This window comes from Castanea sativa, chromosome 1, assembly GCF_040712315.1.
Source record: "Castanea sativa cultivar Marrone di Chiusa Pesio chromosome 1, ASM4071231v1".
Taxonomy (NCBI): domain Eukaryota; kingdom Viridiplantae; phylum Streptophyta; class Magnoliopsida; order Fagales; family Fagaceae; genus Castanea; species Castanea sativa.
The window spans coordinates 8558437-8582688 of NC_134013.1; the positions used below are offsets into that span (position 1 = coordinate 8558437).

The following is a 24252-nucleotide window of genomic DNA, read 5'->3' on the forward strand; positions in this document are numbered from 1 at the left end:
TAGTTTCTCTTCATCATAACACAGACCATGTGATGCTAAGAGTTTTATAATTTAACTTATACCTTATGGAGTTGTTAATGTAGTCGCCTAAGGTTCAAATCCCCTCTCTCAAACTATTGAATTATCCAAAAAAAAAAAAACCTCTGACCATGTGACAAGCAGATTTCCCAGCACCACTAGCATCTTTTGCCTTTCTTCCATCTCTCACAATAGAGCAGGTCCCTTTGTTACTCATTTCTCTAGTACTTTCTTTGATTCTTTCTCTCACTTTCCACACCCATTTGGCCTTTTTTAGCCTTAACTTTCCATTTTCATGAAACCATTCATTCCCCCCCCAGATTTTCCTCTCAGCACTTCTATATATACACAAACTGTCTATGTTGGATGTCAACACAATTTTCGGCAGTATTGCTTTGTTAAGGTCCTCGAATCTTTTTAACTCAAGTCCACCATGTTTTTCAGGCTAGCAAAACCCTAAAGAGTAAAGACCGAATAGTTCCCAAACTTCCCATATGGTTTTCACTTTTTTACTTTTCATAGCTTCCAGCACAATCTCCTCACGAATCACGACGATGGCATCAAGCTTTTCGCAAAGCTGATTAGGGAAGTTGGAAAGTTGACACGGTACCGTGTTCATTATATAGATATATTTATTATTTAATTTACGGTTAATTAATACAAATTAAAAAAAATTACGGCAAATTAATTACACACCGATACTCTAGTGCAGCTCATCGTATCATGCACACAAGAGTGAGCACAAATCTTTCTAAGATGCACTAATTATTCATCAATCATGTGTTAAAATTGATGATTTTGATCCTTTTAATTACACACGGACTAATGTAGGTCATCATATCAGTGTTCATATCAGTGTGCTTACAAGAGTGAGCGATGAGACACAGCTCTTAAGATGTACTATTAGTTAAGGGGTGTTTTTATGATAATTATTAATAAATTATTTTTAAAAAAATTACATTACTATTATTGGAAATATATAAAGATCAAAATAATTAATTATTTTTTGAGTAATGTTAATAGATGCCCTTAGGATAATTGTTAATAAATCATAATAAGAAAGTTTACACTACTTTCATGAGAAAAGGTTTGACTTATTTTCAGTAATTTTTTATCTAGAATCTCCTTTAATTTTAATGAGAGACTGTCACGTCATTCACTTACTAAATAAAATGTGAAAATTAAAGTCCACTACCACTTGCCATTGTATATTTAAAACAAGAGTCATGCTAACGAGCGTCTTTAGGAAAATGGTTAGTAATCTATTTTATGAAAATTTTGACACCACTTTTATGAGAAATGAAAAAAGTTGTCAAAATATTAATTATTTTTTTTCTTTTTCCATAAAAACTTTCTTTAAATGGATTGTTAATCAATACCCTAAGGGCATCCGCTAAATTTCCCTTAAAACAAAAAGACATATCCACTTAAAAAAATATAGGAGTTAAGTCAAACTCCATGAAAAATATAAAAAGCTATCAACAATATTTATTGTTTTATCATTCTTCCAATAAACTATTTTTAAAAATAGCTCTTAAACTGATGTTTTTCGGGTAGTTAATATTTCCTATCTTTTTTTCTTTTCTCATCAGAAAAGTTTTCAAAAATATTTACTAAACTAATATTTTTATGGCATCCGGCATTCTTTTCCTTTAAAAATCATTCGGCATTCTTTTCGGTTTAAAATCATGATTTTAATGCTTTTAAATTTAATTTAGAACTAAAAACTATTTGAGGTAATTGCAGTGAAATTCTCAACTTGATTTCGCTTATTCCTAATTGTCATTAGAGGTGTCAATTCAGGTTAGTGTGTCGGGTTCGTGCCGTGTCGAGGTAGGGGTATTCGACTAAATGGCTCAACCCTAACCTGACTCATTTAATAATCGTGTCATGATCCTTCAACCCTAACACGACCTGTTAATAAGGCAGGTTGACCTGACCCAACCCATTTGACACGTTTAATAAACGAGTTGTGTTGGGTTAACACAAATGTAACACAACCCATTTTAACCTGCATAACATTAAATATAATATCCATTTAGAAATAATTTTTTTTACATCCCAAAAGTAGTGCATACACTTCAAATCTTCAACTCACATTTAAAATAATATAGTTCAACAAAAATATAACATTCATCTAGAAATAAGTTCTTTACACTCCAAAAGAAGTGCATACACTTCAGAGAGAGAGAGACAGAGCAATAACTGATTTAAAAATTGACACTTTGAGTTTGAGAATTGAGTGTGAGAAGAGTAGTTTGACTGAAATTAAAACAAAAAAAAATATTTATAAGAAGGTTTAGAGATTTAGAGTTTGTAAGCTTTAGAAATCTAGGATTTATAAAGTTTCAATTTTCAATTATATCCCTTGTAAATTTTTGTAATTACTCAATTTTCTTTTTAAATTTAAAATATATGTTAGATATAAAAGGTATTTGACAAATCTAAAATAAAATGAATATTTATTTGTTATACGAGTTAAACGGGTTGTGTTAAGTATGTCATTTTGGGTTGATACAAATAAATTGGCATGTTAAACGTGTCTATTGCGGGTTACACGGGTTGACCTGCTTATGGCATGTTTCTTATCGTGTCGCTTTCAGGTCGACCCGTTTATGACCCAAACCCATTAAGGCTCAACCCTAACCTGAAAAAATTCTTGTCGGGTTCATGTCGTGTTCCCGGGTTGAGTCGAACATTGACACCCCTAATTGTCATGTTACCTGGATCCCTGGGGGAAAATAAAGCAGCTCACTCTCTGTCTAAGTGGTCCTTGTTAAACAATGTTTTTGGATCTTTTAATGTTGGTTTCGGCCCTCCCTGTTTTGAGTTTATCATTAAGGATGAGGTTCTTGTATCCCTTTGTAGTTCTGTTTTGTCTTGTCAATAAAATTCTTGTTCACAAACAAAATTTATTCAGTTTTTGCACGTGATGGGGCAGAGTCAACATAGTTTATAGGGAACTGGGAATTGTGCTTCGCATAAAGGACAGCCTGCAAGCAATTAACTCATGCACAATGAAAATATTTACAAATAGAGTTCGATAAATTTGAGTCATCGTCTGGTGAGTATGGCTATTTCTGATTTTAGTAGGCTGAATTCTCTCAGAGCAGCCTGGTTATGACTTACGTCACGAACTATTAAAGGCATGAATTAATGAATTATAAATGTGAAAGAAAATTAATTAGTAGTATGGCTTACTTTGCAAATGTACAATAGTACCTAATAAAATAAGGGCCGTTTAGTATGAATTTTGAGTAATAATTTTCAGTTTTTAAATAATATTATATATATTTTTACATATCTTTTTTACTCATATATATTTTTAAAAAATACAAATAACGTTACTAGAACAACATTACCAAATAGCCCCTAAATGTGAGTAAGAATTACTCCTAAACTATAAAAGTCTTAACATAATTATTGATAAGTTAAAAACTGTTATCAGAGGAGATGCAGTAGATGTATCAGTCTGAATGAATTAAAAAGTATATATTAACGATTTTAAAATATATTCATTTATTGACTTATTTTAGGCAAATAATAAATGGATTGGAAAGGCATCCTAGTGAACATAATTAAGAAGGAGAAAGTGTAAAGAAAATATTAGTGCAAAAGTAACAAAGTTTCTTGGTACAACTGAATACAAGGAATTTGGAAAAGCTCGAGATGATAGAATTGGCTTACAAGCTCTTTAATAAGATATTTTCTTAATTGGAAATTAATTTAATCCCTTAACTTTTACTTCAATTGTCAAATTAGTTGTTCAAGTTTAATTTTTATTAACTTTAGTCATTCATTTTGTAAAAATGAGCTAATCTAATTCCAATAGAAACAATAAGATAATCTCCCCTGATCCCTATTAAACCATGTATATGACTTGATGCTTGTGGACATGTGTCTGTATTATATCGGATCCATTATAGTGGATTGAAACTTAACCTATAAATTACAATCCTTTCACGACTTTAAATCTGTTAAAGCCACCACCACAACCCCTCCCACCAATGTTTAAATTGATGAAAACGATTGGAACCACTCACACATCAAAAATTAACTTTCCAAGTGATTTTAATTGATATTTTGGCACCACAGGTGGCAATCTAATGGTAGGAGTCTCTTGAACTATCATTATCGCAAGTCTGGGGGTTGTGCTTTGAATTGTGGCGTTTCAATTTAAAATGCTGTGTCACATGGATAGCCCCATGGATAGGCCATATTAGTTTCAATGGTCTCGCGCCATAAAATTTGGGTAGGTCCGGCTGAACCTCTAGGCCATTTAGGCCATCGACTAAGGCCCCTACTTGTAAGAGGGCCCCCAATAGTACTAATATATTATATAATGTTGCTTTCTCATTTGAAAAAAAAAAAAAAAAAAAAAAAAAAAAAGAAGAAGAAGAAGAAGAAGAAGTAAGGCCCGCCCAAAAGATTTAAGGCCCTGCTCAAATTATTTAAGCCCATAATTGAAAATTGAGAAGAAACAAGTTATTTCTAATCATTTGTGACAGAGCATAAAAGCTGAAATGACATGAAGTACAATCAAATCACCAAATCTTTAGCTTTCTTAGGAAAAAAAAATCACCGCATTCAAGTATTATCTGGATCAAACTTTTGTACCACATTTCAATAAGAAAACCCATGTTTATTACTTGAAATATAGAGAAAGAAATAAAGAGAGGCATTGATTTTCACAATATACAAGTAACAAAATGCATAAGAAATGATAACAAAAGGTAGAAACAGAAAGAATAGACAAGTAACAAAAGGCTGGGGAAAAAAAAAAAAAACACTCACTCTTTCCATCTTGATTCTAAAAAAAACACTCTTTTTAGTTGACTTACTCATCAATTGGTGTTGGCAATAAATTTAGTGTGCTCACAGATCTTCATTTCAAGTTCGTTTTCTCTTCTCTTTGCCTCTTTGGTCTTCTTCATGGAATTATCTTTGCAACTAGGTTTTCATTCACCTTTTTGACTTAACTTTTGTTGTACTCTTTACTTTCTTTTGTTTTTACTCTTAAATCTTGATTTCTTTAGTATTTTCTAGAAGACTATGGAATGGAATCCACTAGAAGCACTGATCCTAGTCCTACATGTTTTGTTTGTTTGTTTGCTTCTTTTTTTTTTTAATAAGATTTAGTGGTATGGATGGATAGTTGGCTGGTCTTAGTGGATCATGTTTAGTATTTTCTAGAAGACTATGGAATGAAACCCACTTAAAGCATGAATCCTAGTCCTACATGGTTTTTTTTTTTTTTTTAAAAAAAAAAAAATCAGATTGAGTGGTATGGATGGATAGTGGGCTGGTCTTAGTGGATCAAGTTTAGTCCTACGAGTTTTTGCTCAAAAAAAAGAAAGAAAGAATGTTTACTGCTACAATCCTACACAAAAAAAGAGTATTGATAACAAAATTATAAATTTAGAATAATTTACTTTGTATTAATATTAATTTTAACAATTTCAAATATATGAAAATATTTTTGGTTTTTTATTTAATTTTGAAAAACTAAATCACTAGATGATAATAATTTGAAAAAAAATTGTCTTAATCTTGAATGTTTTCTCACACATGAAACTTATTTTGATATTGATGGCTTAGATTTATTTTCAGAATTAAAAATTTTAAAATAAGTTTTGCAAATAAATGAAAAATCTCCAATTAATGTACTAAATTATATAAAGAGGCTAGAATCTTTTCTAAATGCATGTATTGCTTTCAGAATATTATTAACTATACCTATTATAGATGCATCCACAGAAAGAAGTTTTTCAAAATTAAAAATAATAAAATCCTATTTAAGATCAACTATGTCACCAGAAAGATTAAGTAGATTAGTCATATTATCAATTGAAAAGGAAATGTTAACAGAACTTGAATGCAAAAACTTAATTAGTAATTTTGCTTCTCTAAAAGCAAGGAAAATAAATTTTAATTGAAAAAAATATATGAATTTATAATTGATGGTGAACAAAAATAGACAAACTCCAACTCGTCCATAGGGGTCATCCAGAGCAAGAAGGCAAGAATGCCTTCCCTTGTTAGGATGGTCATCCATAAGGAAACCCCTGGACGAGCCCTGACACTTGGAATAATTTCTAGAAATTAATGTATAAGAACTAAATTAGACCACGTGTCAGAATTTGGGTTCACCATTATAACTTCTGATAATGCGATAAAAATCAATAGATTGGATGCTTCGAACTTGAAAGGATTACTCACTGTCTTGATGGCCTGAAAAAGAAAGAAATGTGATCAAAGGTGACCGGGGTCGCCGGCCAAGAACCTTTCGATGGCAAAGTTAGTTTTTTCTCTATAATTTTGGAGTTCCAAATTTTTAGGAAATGTAAAACGTACCTTTGTTTTGTCTGAATGAGCGTTTATATAGTGTCACAAAGACAGTTATCAAACTTGTAACCTCCCCTGGATTCGAGGAGGTGTGAGGATTCACAGATAACTTCCACAACTGCTTAGGAGTTATATACTTCTCACATAACGGTTACTGAAAGTTATGCGTGTAATAAGGAGTTGCAACCACTAGCGGAGCCAGAGGGGGGCGAGGGGGGGCACCTGCCCCCTGACTACTAATTTATTTATTTATTTTTTGTATTAATAGTCACATGGAGGAAAAAAAAAAGACTTCTATTTGTTGAAACTTGAAAGTGACCAAATCACCTATTTCACTATTTTTTTTATATCATTATTTACACCATTTTTACTATTTATGATACTTTTCACAGCATTTTATCTTTGAATGATACTAGAGATATTACAAATTTTACTACTTATGTCTTACAAATTGGCATGTCACCAATCACAAAAAATAATTTCAAACATTTATTCATTATATTTTTTAAGTAATACTAATCATATTTTTACTCCATCAATTTGTAAATTTTTTAGTACTTATGAATTTGTTGTTTTTGTTTATTTATTTTTTAATATGAAATATATTCATATTTGCTTACAATTGTTTATTTATTTTGTTATTATTGTTGATTAGTGTTTTTTAGATAAATTTTACTTTTAATATCGTTTTTTAATTTTGCCCCCTCTAGACTAAAATTCTAGCTCTGCCACTGGTTGCAACACACACTCGGGAATTTTCCTAAGTGTGAAGGCCTCGTTCGAGGATCTTCCTGTTCAGCGTACCACGCTTAGGAACAAAGGTTGTTCCCCCTGTGGACGGCCTTTGTTCAGGACGAGGTTTGTGGCTCTTCAGGACGAGACGACGTAGTTTTGTCCCCTGATCATATGAATCTTGTCCAAGATTCTTCCTCCATGGACGAGATAGTTATTGACGAGGTTTCCATAATCCTTGCTTCGCTGGCCTTGTCCTGGACGACCTCTATGGACGATGTCGAGGTTGGTACTTCATCATACCCTATCAACTTCTTTCCCAGGACTTAACTTCCACAATAGTTATAGGAGATAAAATGTTCTAACTCCTACAGCGGTTGTGGAAGTTAACCTCAAATCCCCTGAACTCCTCATTCGTAGGAAAAGTTACGAGACAACTAACTGCTCCAAGACCACACTATATAAACGTTCATTCGTTCATTCACATCAAGTGAAAGTAAGTTCAAAACAACTTCTGAAAAGTTAGAATTTTAGAATCAAAGAAAGAAACTAACTTTAACATTGGAGGGTCCTTGGTCGGTCTACCCCGGTCACCTTTGATCGTGTTTTCTTTTTTCAGATCTTTCAATCAATTGCTAGCCCTTTGAAGTTCGAAGCATTCAGCCTATTAATTTTTCTTACATCATCAATGATTAAATATAATAAAAGGCCCTGTTTAAAGTTTTCGCCTGGAGCCCCTAAATTCGTTAAGCCGCCCTGAATTTGGGTTTAAGTCATAAAAAAGAAAAATGGACATTTTGACATATTTAATAACTAAATTTCTAAATCTTTTTTATAAACAGAGATGTAAGTAGTCATGTGGCCAAACAGGTTGTATATAGTATAGACGTTGATTTTTTTTGGTAGGTGACTCACATGGACCACTAGCATTTAAACACGTGTGAATGCTAAAAATATCTCACCCCAACCAAAATTTATCGAGAACCTTCTCTCCCTTCGTATAAGAGCCGTCGATGCCTTACCCTAATCTTGCACCCTAAAATCACTACTCCTTTTTCATCTCTCAAATCCAACCGTTTATAATTTTTTCATCAAGCAATCAGAACCGTCTGATAAATCAAAGATTTCACTATATAAACTTTCCTTCTCTCCTCATCCGCTCATCTTTCATTCCCGCTATTATTCTCTTTCTCACATGAAAAACGTTTCTCTCAGATCTGTTCCTCCCTATTTCTTCAAATCCAAATTCCTCAGATTAGACCAGGCCGTTTCTTCTTCTACGTTTCGATTATGGCTTTTTTCCGTTTCGATTATGGCTTTTTTTCCGTTTCGATCACCGTTCTCCAATATCAGATTCCTCTATTCAAACGTTTCGATTACCGTTTCTTATTAGCTTTAGATCCACTGAGTTCGGAACTTCGGATGACCGAAAATCTTTATGTCAAGGCATGTTCGTCACAGCCGTTGCGAATCTCAATCTCAAGGTTCTCAACGATTCAATTTCGATGAATACCATATAAATTTCTTCACTAGAGGTACGTAATCAAAGATTCGAAATCCTTTATTCTATAATTCGCTTTCTTGACCCGGGTTTCATTGATTACTTATGCTCAATTGTTTTGAATTTGATAAACTTTCAGTATTTTCAAGAAATGGTGACCTGGCTGAGGATCTTTGATTATAACTCAAGGATTTTACTTTCGGGACCAATTCAATTCGACGAATAGCATATAAGTTTCTTCACCGGAGGTTCGTAATCAAAAGAATCGAAATCCTGTATTCTATAATTTATATCTCGATCTGGTTTTCTTGAATTTCTTATGCTCAATGTTTTTGAATTTGATAAACTTTTCAGTGTTTTCAAGAAATGGTGACGTGCCCGAGGATCAGATCGTTGGCGATGGAGTTTGATTATCGCATAAAGATTTACTTGCGGGGACCGTTGATTGTGAAGATAAAATAGAAAGGCTGGTTGGTTTGAATAAGCTTATGAGAGAAGTTTGGCATATATGTTGTGTTATTATATCAATCATTCAATGAATCTGATGGAGAGAAGCGAGAGAGGTATAATGTGTGTTGTTATCAATCGACCTTTGCCATGACAGGTGCGCTTGCATGGCAGGTCAAAACCACACTTAATGAAATCTTCTATTTTTTGGGTTTTGGGGGGAGACGGCCCAGCCTTTTTTTCCATTTTGGGCTTTTGGGCCGGGCTCCTCCCTTGCGTGCGTGTTTCTCTCTCTCCTCTTCTTCTTCTTCTTTTTTTTTTAATATTATTTTTTTAATTATTATTTTTATATTATTTATATTTTTATAATCTCTCTCTCAAAAGTCAAAAGGCTCAAAACCTTTTAGTTTTGCCCAACTCGCAAAAAACTAGTATACATTACCCTATACAGACAAGCGTGGCCAGAGTAGCTGCTCCTTATGCTGCCCATCAAAAAGGTTCATTAACACAAAAGGTAAATTGCAAATTTGCAATATTTAATTTCCAATCTATTACAATTTACAGCCCAAGCATTGCCCTATAATCCATTTAACAAGCTTAATAATTTTGAGCATATCATCAGCATGAAAGCACACATAAATTTTCAACTACAATATGCCCCACAACATGCTTCATTCTATTTTTAAAAATCTGGATATGCTATTCCTTTTGTTTATAATCGTGGATCCAACTGGAGGTGGCATGCTTAGAGAAATATAATAAATAATATAAGCAACTAAGCAAATGAGTTGGTACTTACATTTTTATTTACCAAATGTTAGCACAATGCCCATAAATTTCATTCTACCACACAGTTCCAATTGGTTACTGACAATTGCATATGAATGGGGAGGCATCATATTTCGGACTTGAATTATTCAATGCCTTTGTGCGCTGGTCATTTATTATTGCACAAGTCGTGTGTGGACTTCATGCTCTGTAGCAAGGTTGTTTATAGTTTTATGTTCCTCATTTAGGATTCGAGTGTTCAGTACAGTTTGTACTCAACTTCTGTATCTGTTTATCAATTGTGGGGTGTAAAGCTTTGTATTACATAATGTAACCGTATAAAGTAGCGTGCTCTCTAGTTGCTTAACCAGAATCACTGCTGATCAAGTTCTGGGCCTAGTTGTGGATTCTTCATATGTATGGTTGATCAATTCTATGACTTGCAGAAATCTGCTGTTTTGACTCCTAGCTTGCTTGGACGTGTTATGCTTGCTATAACAGCGAAGGTAATTTCAAGACAAGTGATGCATGTTAAGGCTCTTTTAGCAAAATGTTTATAATTTTATTCCTTCCTTTGCCAATGGATTATTATGATGTGTCCTGTACTGCACTTATTCTAATTGTGTCTTAAAGAATTTTCAACTTTCATAGCTATTTTTTGTGGCTTTGATGTATTTTGATCAGTCATTGTCTGGCAAACTTCAACTGGATGATTGTCTTCTATGATTACCCTTTTTTTTTTTTGGCTTATTAGTCGTTTCAGTGGTTATTAGTAGTAGCAAAATTGGTGAATTCATTTGTGCCTATCTTTTTTGCACTTTACTTATTGCTTAATTGCATTAAATATGTTTCTTCTCCTCATAATAATGAGCTATAGGACAGTATAGCTCAACTGGCACTTTCATCTCCCCATAATAATGGGATGGAGGGTGAGTTTGGGAGTTCAACTGTTCAATGGTTTTGATTGTGTAGAGTGCCAACATTTGATTTTAGGGCACTCCATTTGTTTTTCCTAGTGTTATTTTTGTTCATCTGTTTCTGTTTTCCATTTTGCGATATCTCTGGTTGCTGCTGGGCAATGAAGGTTCTTTTGTTTTGTGGTAGAGCTTGGCAGACATCTGTTTCTGTTTTCTAATTAATGTGTATCATACACTGGATGCAGGATGTATATCTCTTGAGACAGCTTGTATTGTGGTGTATTCTGGTCAGTTCTGCTGTGGAGTGCCTCTTTGTACTTGTGTTGGGGCTGAAGTCTTTGTTGATGTAGATTTTCTCTTTGAAATTCCTCGAGGCGTTTGTTTGTTTTGAAACAAATTGCTTTAGCTTCCAGAATTGTGATGCCTTTTCAAAGTTGCTCTAGTTCATGAACCAGGATAAAGATCAGCGTTTCTTATTCCAATGTCATGTCATTTAGCTCTTGACACTTTTGCCGGTATTTTCAAGCTTCCTGTAATATGTTGCTTTATTTGTCATTGCTTGAATGTTAAAAAGTAAATGTCTGTCTACCCCGCATATTTTGGGTTGTTGTCATTGCTGATTTTGCGTTGCTGCCTTAAATTACATTAAACTCCTTTGTAGACTGATTTTTTGGTGCGGTTTCAATAAGATTATTAGTTTGATAAAGCTGATACCTTCTTGTTGTGCATATTGGGGTGAATAGTGAGCTTTCATTTAATTAATTTATATGTTCTTACTTATATACTGCTACTGCTATAATTATTAAGGGTCCATACTTCGTTTTTGAGTATGATTTGGAGAATATATGTTTCTCCAGTCAGGCATAAATTTTGTATATGTTCATCATCATCAGGTCAGTATTGTAATTCCATGTTCCACCTAGGATTTGAAGATTATTGAGACTGATATTGAAGACTTGTGCGAGACCTCAAGGATTGCGTTTGCTGGACTCGTTGATTTAAAATCGTACATCGAATACCCAATACCTTATTTATACAAGGTTGGTTATTCGTCTTGGTAAAATGCAATGCCCAATTCAAGTCAGAAACTCAAGTCAAAATGCAATTCATGATTCAGTGATATCCCTTTGTGGTTTCTATTTCATTTCATAAGGTCAGTTATTCATGTGAATCTCCATCTTTAGTTTTGTTATATTTTACATTAGCCCTAACTCTTAAAATCTCATTCAAATGGGAAAGTTATGGTTGGCCTGAGACATTTGCTTGATAATCTTGTTGTGTTGCAATTGGGGAAGTTATTTTTGGTAACATTGCTCTCCTAGGAAACTATTGTGGGGGACTATTAACTTTATAGGTCTTTGATGCTAGTAACATATATGTTGTATATGTGAATAATATCCTTTATAAACCCTGACAATGCGTTGTAGATGGAATTTTTTTTTTTTCCAATTTTTAATCCTTTGGTATATGTGAATAATATCCTTTATAAACCCTGCAATTACTATTGTTGGTATGGTATCTTAATATTTTGTGTATGGCGGTCAATTGATGGAAGTTTAGTTGATTTAAAGACCCCAAACCGAATGATTAACCGAGATTTCTTTTTCTAGGCTGCATATCTAAATGTTACTGCATTAGGCAAAGCTTATTGTGGTGTAATTGTGTTGTTATTGGGTTCTACCTGTACTTTTTTTTGGTTGAGAAACTGGTTCTACCTGTACATGGATCTATAAGCTCAAACTGGTGAGAGCGCTCAAACTACGTGGTTTGGGAGGTTGGTGGTTCAAGTCCACCTGGATCCTCTATTTTAGAGTTGGATGTTTGGACAAAATTTAAATACACCGGGTGTATAAATTCGCCAATTAAAATTAAACATCCAAATTTTCTTTAGAAAATATTATACTGTTTATGTTGTATTAATCAATGGAGGTGTGTAAATTTAACTAGGAAGGAACTTAATTTACTGTATTTGAGGATTTGTAATTAATTTTCGCCTAGATATATTTGTGGTGGTGACATTAGTAATAACACTTTAAATATCTTCAAGTGGGAAAGCCATGAGAAATTACTGTTGAGAAAGTGTTTATTTTAGCTCTTGAGAAGAAAATAATGATTTAAATATTTAGGAGTTGTGCTCAATATCAGGAGTTTATTTTCCAGTTAATAAGTTTAAATAGTGCATGATACAATTTAATTTGTAGTTCTTCGTGCGTGCTTGACAAGAATATTTTCTAGGCACGTCTCATGGTGTTAGATTGGTGCATTGGTGCACAATCTTTTGCCCTTAATTAACTCACAACTGGAAAACATAAATATTTTGCTTGGTTAATAAATTAGTTTTCAGATGTATATCCAACTATCACATACGATGATTCAATTTTCATTCTATTTCAATCGCACTGTAATTGAGAGATTTATAAAACATCCCCGCTTTCTAGTGTTACCAAAATTGGCAAAACAAGTGGACGAGGTTGCCTCGTTTGCACACAGATGACCAGGCAACAATTACACTAGTGAATGTCCACAACTAAGCTTAAACATTTGAGATTTTAATAAACTGATGCTAAAGTATTTGTGTTTAAAAAAAATATAGATATCAATGATATCAACTAGCAAATACAATAATGAATAAACAAATTAGTACTTCAAAGATCAGTTGAAATGAACACTAACACTCAATTACACGACAAATAACTGAATGCTTAATTATATGTGTTAATAATTGTAAATATAAAGGGAAATCAACTATCAAATACAATAGTAAAAAAACAAAAAATTACTCCAAAGATCAGTTGAAAATCAACATCATTACTCAAGTTACTCAACAAATAAAAGAAAGACACTGATTGAAAAACTCCACCTAGACATGATTGAAAAATACCACCTAAACTAGAAAGACACTGATTGAAAAACACCACCTAGACATGATTGAAAAATACCACCTAAACAACTTTTAGATAATATACGAGTGCTACTAAATTTAGGTGTTTGGCTTGTGATTATCGTCATCTAATATGTCACTGAAGTCAAGATCAATCATATCAAAATCGGAATCGGAAAGGAGCCAATCACTGGAGTCAAGATTACTTATGTCAAAATGGGAATCGGAAAGAACCCAATCGTTGGTTATGTCACCTGTCTCAGACAAATAAACTTGTTGCTTTTGCTTACTACCAAAAGTATCATCTTCATGCACCTCAGGTAGCGGCGGCTCATACTTCCTAGCATGAGTAGGCAGCTCATGAGAATTGGTGGCCATTGAAGTCATCTTAGACAAATCATCTTGTTGCTCTTGCTTACTTCCAAAAGTGTTAATTCCATGCGCTTCAAGCAGTGGGTCATCCTCCCTAACATGAGTAGGCTGTTCAGAAGAACTAGACATTGCAGTATGATTCAGAGTTGTCATTTCCATGTTGTAATTAACTGGATATTGATTGGGGAAATTATTGGTGGATCCCCATGAAGAGTTAAAATGTTGAGTTTGGAGAGGCTCATAATAAACATGTGCATGATTCAATGTTGTTGAGGTAGTAGCTCCCAGATGATTTTCATGCACATCTAATGAATTGGGTGCAACTCTGGGTGACGAATCAATCATGTTGTAATTAGATTGATTGGAGAAATTGCATGTGGATACCAAAAGAGGCTCATGATAAGCATGTGTATGGTTCAATGTTGTTGAGGTAGTAGCTTCAAGATGATTTCCATGCACATCTAATGAATTGGGTACAACTCTGGGCGTAGAATTAATCATGTTGTGATAAGATTGATTGTAGAAATTGTACGTGGATTCCAAAGAAGGGTAAAAATGTCGAATCTGGGGAGGCATATGATAAACATGTGTATGGTTCAATGTTGTTGAGGTTGTAGCTTCAAGCTGATTTCCATGCACATCTAACGAATTGGGTATAATTCTAGGTGAAGAATCATGATTGCTTACCGAAGGAGATGTCGATGGGTTTCTTTGATCAGATTGTGTGTTCTGTGTATTGTTGTCATCCTCATCCTTCTTGCTTGTAACCTTTTCATAAACCTTACATAGAACCCACTTGTCCAACTGCCAAAAAGAACATATATATATATAAGAATAAATAAATAAATAAAAGGGAAAAAAAAAAAAAAAAACTGCAGCAATTAGGAAAAGTCATTAAATCCGTACCTGCATGCCATTTCCAACATTTATATTGTTTGGCTGAGCATTTGCTTCAATTTTAACTGTATATTCAATCATTTTCCATTTAGTTCTCTTTGACTTTTCACCTTTATGTGAGCCTTCATAGTAATCTAGTGATCTTCTCCATCCTGTATATTCATCGAATTGTCCGATTCTTATAGGTATGCCAGTTGGTTTCCAAGATCCATCACCAGCGGATCGATTTGGTCGAGATCCATTCGGGTACTTCCGGTCCCTTGGGGTGAAAAAGTACCACGCTTCCTCATTAATTAACTTGTAGTTTTCTGATTATTGTTCAATAAAAAGAAATTAATATGACTATTTTACTCACCATTAAAATAAACAAAAGACTAAAAAAAATAAAACAAAAGATAAAGAGAAAACATTAAACTACTCTTAGAGCACTTGTACTAGTGATTGTATAATAATAATAATAATAATAATAATAATAATAATAATAATAATAATAAAAGTATCACATTATAGTCAACCAAGCCCAAAATTCACCTATTTAAAAATTAAACTATACAAAGTCGTGTAAAAATACATTATTATTATAATAACCGTATAAATTTACATTAAATTTTTTAATTTTTAATTTTTTTATGTATCTTGAGGATGAAAAAAAAAGTGGATTATGGTTATTGTGTATGTAGAAGATAAACAATTAATAAAATCAAAAAATTTTGATATTTTAATGAAGTGTAGTGTAAACTAAATAATATAATGTGTGGTATTTTGAAAAATAAGTATATAAAATAGAAAAAGTAGGTTCTTATGTTAAATTTAAAATGGACAAGGATTTTTCAGCGAAAGGATACAAACGCTCAAAAGAGTGACAAAGTTATAAATTTTTTTATTTAACTTTTTCAAAAGGGTCAAACTAAGTGTGTGTGTGTATATATATATAGTAAAAATTCACAAAATAACACACACCATATATGTATAATTTATAATTAACAAATGTCTTTAATATGATTTCTTATATTTCATGTATATAAGAAAATTCGATTAAGTTAGTTTTATATATTTCAAGTTAAAATATTCTCTTTCACTAAGTCATGCATAATTATTTTTTAAATATTTTTTAATACTAGTAGTAGAAAAATATTAAATGCATATAAATCCATTAGTTTCAGATTAACTAAACAATACCATGTTAATATAAACTACCCCAAACCTTGAACTATAAAATCGCAGCATATTTTTTTCTTAAAAAATAATAATAATGCATTCTTGTATCCCTAACACTTCAAAAACAAAATAAAAAAGAGATTATTTTTTAAAAGAAAAATAGTTTATACTAAAGAGGGTTTTTTAATATAATATTTTGGTAAAATTGTGAGTGTTTTTTTTTTTTTTAAAGAACATATACTTTAAATGCTTTTAAAGTTAAAGAAGAGCTAGCGATATATGACAATTTTATTAGATGAGTATACTTGTATAATTTCCTTTTAAAATATGAACGATCACTAAATAAAATTTGCACATAATTTAAAATTTTTAATAGTAAAATAGAGGGGGCTTAAAGGATTTTGAAGGAAAAAAAAAAAACGAAAATTTAAGTATCTAATAACATATTAATTTGTCGCTTAACTTTTCCAAAAATCTTATAGTTATTACAATCTGCAACTTTTGTATGATTAAAAAAAAGAAAGAAAAAAACAGAAGAGAAAGAAGAGGCACACATGATTATATTGTCCTAAAATATATATAGCAGTATACATGACTGAGAAGTTTCTTTTATCTAGGAAAGAAATAAAGAATTAAACCAAGAAGTTAATATATATGTATGTGTGTGTGAGAGAGAAAAAAAAAAGGTGAATATATAATATACAACAACAAACCTATAGTAAGAAGCCAATCACGTTAAAAAGCAGGGGAAAGAATAAATAAAGAAAAGTAAAGGAACAAGGAAGATAATTAATATACTATGGTTTCCATTATTAGGGTTTAAAGGAAGAAAGTAATAGATAGTAGTATGTATATAAACTTTAGAACTTACTAGTGAGATCCTCTGGATGGTACTGGTAAAGATCTACGTCAAAAATCCTGTGTGGCGGTAGTGGCTCACCTTTGAACTTTTTCATTAGATAATGAAAAATTAAATGTTCATGGGTGGGGAGAAACCTATAACCCGTTGGGAAAGAATAGAAGTATGAATCATCCATAGCAAAAGATCGGAGAGTTCAAAGACGAGAGTTTAATAATGAGATTATGTTGATAGGATATTGTTATATATATATATAACTGTGTTTCCGGAAACCAGCAGGGGTAGGAGTATATTTCATATCTTGTTTATGATAAAACCTAAGATAAAATTCTAATAACCGACATTAGAAAATAAAATTTTTTTTTTAAAGTGAAACTTTTAATGATAAAGAAGATGCACCATATAGGAATCGTCATAGACCAAGTTTGAGTTGGGTATACTCGAACCTAACCCAAAATGTTTACCTATGAATACTTAGATCTTGATATCTGTTAAATACTCGTACCTAATTTCTACCCAAATTTGTATGCATGGATATCTAAACCTGACCCTAACTTGACTTTTTTAAGTGTTTTTTTTTATTAAAATAATTTTGTCATCATGTCCAGCAAAAAACTTTAACTTTACTATTTGTAGTTACCCACACAAATTAGGTATCTATAAAATAATATAAAACCAAAGTTTTTGACTTTTTATTAACCTTTTAAAAGTTTGACACATCAGTTTTGTCATCATGTCTAGCAAGCTTGGCCAAAATGGGAAATTAACTTAGTTTGCCAAACAATATAATTAGTAGGCACTGTGTTCAAACTATATTTTTTACTAACATCTTGAGTTTAAAAGAGTCGATTTTAGACCAATAAATCGAGTCTTAAAGACTCGATTTCTATGGTCTGATGTGGCATTTTTCCACGTGGCGCCCACCTGAAAATCGAGTCTCTGAGACTTGATTTATATCTCGACAGTTAGCAGCTCGATTTATCCTCCAAGCCAAAAAAAAAAAAAAAAAAAAAAAAACCCAACTGAGTTCTTGTTCTTCTTCTTCCCAAGTCTCTCCCAGCCTCCTCTCCATGCTTTTTGACAAAAGCACGAAAAGGGTTCACTTCGTATATGAGACTGTCTCTAAATTCCCAAAATACAAAGTGATGAAAACCCCAGAACCCACAAGAACCACTACCAACACAGTTCTTGGGTTCTAAAAGTGCAGGAAGAAGGCATGGGTTCTTCGGAATCGGAGCAACACAACCAACAGTGATCTTCGGTGACGTGTGGGTCGATGGCAAAATTTCAGGCCACAAGAGGAGGTGCGTTAGCCTGAAGATGGACGCCTGTCTCTTGGGTTTTACACATCGGAGGTCGAAGAAGAGATCTGTGGCGTTGGTTTCATGAACCACCATTCGACGCGAAATCTATGACGGCTCGTGGGTCGACGGCCACCACGCATGGCGGCGCGTGTCTCCGAAATGGAGATCAAACTCTTGGGTTTTGCAAATCGGAGGCCAAAGAAGAGATTTGCAATGTCAGTTTCGCGAAAGGATGGAGAAAAACTAGCAGATCTGAAGGGGCAAATTGATGGTGTGACGGCTGTGGCTTCTTCTTCTTTGTTTGTTAGCTTGGTAAACTCAGGTGAAAGAGACAGAGGGTTTGAAAGAGAAGCTTGGTAAACTCAGGTGAAAGAGACAGAGGGGAAAAGAAAGAGAAAGAAGGTAAAATAATGCTATGAAAATTGTATTTAAAGTTGTTATGTTTGGACTTTTAGGATATTTGCTTATAAATTGAGTCTTAGAGACTCGATTTTCAAGTGGACGTCATGCGGAAAAATGCCACATCAGACAGAATCAGACTATGAAAATTGACCCTCAAAGACTCGATTTATAGGCCCAAAATCGAGTCTTTTAGACTTGAGATGCTAGTAAAAAATATAGTTTGTAAACAGTAACTACTAATTATATTGTTTAGAAATTATTGCTAATTTTCCATTTTGGCCAAAAAGCTTTAACTTTACAGTTTGTAGTCACTCACACAAATTATGTATCTATAAGCTATAAACCTATAAATAATATAAAACCAAAGTTATTGACCTGTTAAAATTTTGAAATATCGATTTTGCAAACTTCACAAATTTACACCTCATTATAATTTAATTTATTTTTTTAATGGACAAAACTTAGGTACGGTATTTTAGGTGCTATTTCTTAGGTTATGTTCCTTAGTTCCCTTCTTAAGATTCAGTCATGTAGCTACTTAACTAAAAAAATACACTTCCATCCCATGAGAAAAAATCTACATGACTAAATCTTAAAAGGGGAATCTAAGAAATAGTATTTAAGTCTTGCCATTTTTTAATATCTTTAATTTTTTAGCAATATTAGAGAGACTCATGCTAGGTTAAAAGAGAGAGAGAGAGAGGGAGAGAGTCACTAATGTTAGGATTAAAAAAAAAAGCTAAAAACTAAAATCTAAAAATAAAAAGAAACTAAAAACTAAAAACAAATAAAGAGAGACTCACATTAGGACTCATTTCTTTCGGCCACCTCAAAACCCTAGTAACTACCATAGCCACTTAATCTTTTATTTGTTCCTTGATATCTTTTAGCTAGACTTGCAGTTATATGATAACTGGGAGAATTAGTGTATTTAATTTTTTTTTATGGTATTTAATTTAATTTTCTTGATGGGCTTTTCCTTTTCTTTGAAATTTTAATAGCTTCAGGATTTTTTTTTTAATAGGAATTGGCTAGGTGAAAGCTTTTCTACTTCGAATGTGATGAAGCACTTGTTTCATTCTATTTGTCCTACCACAATGAAAATATTCAAGTAAAACATATTATCTGTCAAAATCATCAATATACATAAAGCATAGACCTTATGTGGAAAAATATAAGATTCTGTTAAGTGGCGCATTCTATAAAAAAAGAACTGAAATATCCTCAAGTGCTACATTAGAGATAAGAACAAATTAAATATTGATTTTTTGTTTCATTTGGTTCAATGTTTCAAAACTTTTCTAATTAAAATGTAATTATTATTTGTATTTTTTGGTTCAATTTTTCAAGACTATTCCTCCCTCACATATACACATAAAATTCTTTGCATTTCAATTCATCATTTTCACTTGTTGCACTTCTACTCCTTTATATATACCTACCTATAGCCCTTCATGCCATCCCATGTCATAACAGACCAAAAATGATTTCATTTACCTTCAATCTTTTGATGATACCTACCTAACTCTTTCATTCTTCTCACATCTAATCCTAACCCGTATAAGTTGGCTACAACCAAAGAAGGGGGCATGCATTTTATATTGCGTGACAATGGCAACTACAATTTTAATGTTAAGGTAGATTTGTGAGTATTTTAAATGATGTGATTGATTGTGGGTGTTTGAGATGTGTATTTTTTTTTTTATAGAATTAAGGGAAAAAAAAAAGACACATTTTATATTAACTTTTATTTTACAATATTCCTCCAAAGTTGTTTTCTTATTTCTCATTACTTGAACTAAATAATTATAATGGATATGTGTGTGTGCAATATATAATTTTTTTTTTCTTATGATAAACTTTTTACTAACAAAATTCTATAACAATTTTGCTATAATATATGAAAAAAAATTCTCCAAAACCATCTTACATAAAATATTACAATATAATCTGTGCATCGCACGGGCAACTTACTAGTTTAGTTAAAAGTTACCTTATCATATGCAATGCACAAGAGAGCAGTTATTAGGGGATGAACTTAATTTTTTTATTCTTTTTAATAAATAAATAATTTTAGTGCAATAATGGTAATGAATTGAAGAAATATAACACGTTCTTATTACTATTGAGTTTGTTAGAAGTATTGGTTAAATGATTAAATTTACCATATCCCAATAACTTAAGCTTTTGGGACAATCGGTAATTTAACATAGTATCAGAGCATGAGATCCTGAATTCGATCTTTGTCTCCTCCACTCTACCTTCCATTTAAATTCCCACGTGTTGGGCCTCACCTATTAAAAGGTAGTTTCGACCCACACGTGAGGGGGAGTGTTAGAAGTATTGGTTAAATTTACTATATCTCAATAGCTTAAACTTTTAGGATAATCAGTAATTTAACAGAGTTCAAAATGGCAAAGAAGCTTGAAGATTGAAGTTGTGGGGTCAATGGGCCCGGGAATGTGTGTTGGGGTAGAGGCCCAATCCTAGAACACTGAATGGTCCCAAGATGTGGGAATATTAGCCCAAGAGGTATTGTTGATGGATGAAGAGGTGAGGTCAGATTAAGGTTATCCAAGGAAGTGATCCGAGGAAGAGTGTGTCCTCGGCTAGTTAAAGCCGAGATTGGAAAAGGTTGTCTGACGTCCAAAGACGATATTCTAGGAAATCCTATAAGTAAGGGTAGGCATGGTGGATGTAGAAGATAAGAGGAAGGGCTACGAAATATCTAAGATAAAGCTGTTATCACCGCGTTGAATGCTCTGTAGCTTACTTTTAGGCCGCATTAATGGGGAAGTGTTGCTTAAGCATCAGTGTTCAGCCTTACAGCTGCCTCTAAAGACTTCAGTGATAAGTTGATGGGACAAGTATCTAAATAAGTAATCTGATTTATATATGGAAGATAGGGAGAAGAAAGGGGATGATATAAAAAGCAAAGGGAGACATTCAGAATGGGGATTGGAGAAAATAGGGAGAAAACACTGTACGCATTAGCATCCATAATTATAATCTATCTTTGAAAGAGTGAAAGATAATATCAATCATCCTCGGCTTGTGTTCGAGGACAATTTCTGTTACATAACAATCCAATGTGTATGATGTTGCAATCTAGCCCATCATTTTTGTTATTCAACATCACTAAAACCTAGATTTCAAGCTCACTCTTTACAAATTTTATTGTATTAGACTTTTTGGACCTATTTCATTCTTACTTTTGGGTTCGGGTGCAAATTGTGACCTTACAATTGGCGGCGTCTGTGGGAATTCTTGTGTTCTAGGAAGTTTAACATTATGGTAGGCTCAGGTCCACACCATGCAGAGTCTATGGGGTTCCAGCGTGAGGATCATTTCCTGCATCTTGAACAGGAAAGGGATTAGGAAGGCAGTGTGCACACGGCGCACACTAATAGGAGTCATTCATGAGGTGGAAGCATAATTCCTCACGAGGAAAATGATAAGGCCATGCAATTGGAGATTGACCAGCTGAAGAAGAAGTTGCACCACGAAAGGTGAAGGTGAACTCCCTCCTTTTCTGACCCTTCATTTGAGGACACTCAAGGTAGTAGTTACAGGCCCAGGTCAAGAACTCCTCATAGTGAGTCTTTTTCCTACAAGGAGGATAACCTTCGCGGTTGTGAGGGCAAGAAGCCTTCCTCTAGAGGCTTGAGAAATAATGCTATGAGTAGGGCGTTGCACCAAATTTCCAAGTCACTCTTCACACGTAGGGTGGAAAAACGGAAGCTCCCTCGGCGATTCACCCAACCAACATTCACCATTTATATTGGCCGAACGAACCCCGTGGAGCATGTGAGTCATTTCAATCAGAGGATGGCGGTGCATTCTAAGAATGAAACTTTAATGTGCAAAGTCTTCGCCTCTAGCCTGGGACCTGTGGCGATGAGGTGGTTTAATGGTTTGAGGGCAGGTTCTATTGATTCCTTCATGGAACTCACCCGGGCGTTTAGGTCTCGCTTCATTACATGTAGTAGAGTTCCTCGGCTCCTAGATTCGTTACTGTCTATGGTCATGCGAGAAGGGGAAACCCTGAAAACATACTCTGACAGATACTGGGAGATGTTCAATGAGATCGATGGAGATTTTGATGATATAGTAATAAGGACTTTCAAGATTGACCTACCTACCGAGCATGACTTAAGGAAATCTTTGACCAAAAAGCCTGTAAGGAATGTACGTCGGCTCATGGATCGCATTGATGAATATAAACGGATTGAGAAAAATCAGCAGCAAGGTAAGGAAAAGGCAAAGGTTATCCCTCAAGAGAGGAGGGATTTCAGGTCGGACAGAGACAACAACAATAGGCCCCGAAAAGATTTTGCCGGACAATCTGGTCCTACCACTCCTCAAGTAGTTAATACTATATTTCGAGAATCGGTATATCAGCTGTTGGAGAAAATCCAAAATGAGCCATATTTCAAATGGCCTAACAAGATGGCGGGGGACCCTATGAGGCGTAATCAGAACCTTCATTACCAATATCATTGAGAAAGGGGTCATACCACTGAGGATTGTAGGACCCTGTGGAATCATTTAGAGCAGTTAGTTAAGGAGAGAAGGTTGAAGTAGTTTTTGTATCGACCCAATAGGCAGGAAAACCATTCAGGTTGGGTAAATCAGGGCAACACTTCTTCAAGGCCTCTTTTGGGTACAATCAATGTTATCTTTGTTGCTCCTGAGAGGACTGGTTCTCGTCCTTCTAGGGTGATGTCCGTAGCACGAACCCTTGCCGAGGATTATAGTTCTTAGCCGAAAAGGGCTAAGGGGAGTATCCAACCAATGTTGGGTTTCTCAGAAGAAGACAAGATTGGGACTATCTAGCCACATGGTGATGCTTTGGTGGTTACGTTGAGGATAGGGGGCTATGACGTGAAAATGGTGATGGTCGATCAGGGTAGTGGTGCAGATATTATGTACCTTGACTTGTACAAGGGGTTAAACTTGAAGCTTGAGGATCTGACAGCGTATGATTCACCGTTAATAAGTTTTGAGGGGAAGGTTGTCATACCAAAGGGGTAAATTAGATTACCTGTGCAATCATGCTTAGAGGTAGTAGAAGTGGATTTCATTATGGATTCTCCCTACGCGGCTATTGTGGCAAGACCTTGGCTTCATGCCCTAGGTGTTGTTTCCTCAACTCTACATGACAAGGTGAAGTTTTCATCTAGGGATCAGATCGAGGAACTGGTTGGGAGTCATTATGATGTAAAAGTTTTAATTAAGGCCCAAAAACTTAATATGTAAAAATTATTTTTAAAATATTATACTCTTCTTGAATATTCAAAATTTTTAATCTTCCTTTCTCTCTCTATCATACTAAGTGCTAGTGTATAGCCAATCAAACAAGAGTGATAGAAAAATGAAATACAAGTGATAATTGAGAAAAACACTCTCCTCAGGTAAGCCTGAATATTGATCTTATCTATGAATGCTAATGGTCATACACTGTTTAATTCTTAGTCCTTTTTTCTTTCTCAAAAAAAAAAAAAAACAAATCCCTTCCTTCTGGGAGGTTCCCTCCCTTCTTGTATCATAACCTTCCATCTATACGCCTTTAAGCATTTCTCAGGGTACTTGTCCCATCATAGCTCTGCTGAAGGTGGTAGAAAGGGCTGCTAGCTATGAAGTCACTGTTC

At 33.7% G+C, this 24252-nt stretch overlaps 1 protein-coding gene and 1 long non-coding RNA gene across 7 annotated transcripts; one reads left to right on the forward strand and one right to left on the reverse strand.

The window, feature by feature from the left end:
• Positions 1-8145: 8145 nt before the first annotated feature.
• On the forward strand, positions 8146-15078 carry LOC142621513 (uncharacterized). 6 transcript variants are annotated; one of them, XR_012841808.1, is made up of 6 exons: positions 8146-8630; positions 8736-8844; positions 8951-10317; positions 10974-11243; positions 11622-11881; positions 15064-15078. It is a non-coding gene; the product is annotated as an uncharacterized LOC142621513 (long non-coding RNA). The 6 variants fall into 6 exon arrangements; XR_012841809.1 differs by lacking the exon at positions 15064-15078 and adding an exon at positions 12339-12353; XR_012841807.1 differs by lacking the exon at positions 15064-15078 and having other exon boundaries at positions 8150-8630; positions 11622-11966.
• Positions 12935-15030, reverse strand: LOC142621512 (uncharacterized). Its single transcript, XM_075794780.1, has 2 exons — positions 14888-15030; positions 12935-14785 (listed from the first exon to the last, which is right to left on the reverse strand). Exons 1-2 carry the CDS (start codon positions 14957-14959, stop codon positions 13709-13711), a joined length of 1149 nt encoding a protein of 382 aa, XP_075650895.1. The 5' UTR covers positions 14960-15030; the 3' UTR covers positions 12935-13708.
• Positions 15079-24252: the final 9174 nt, after the last annotated feature.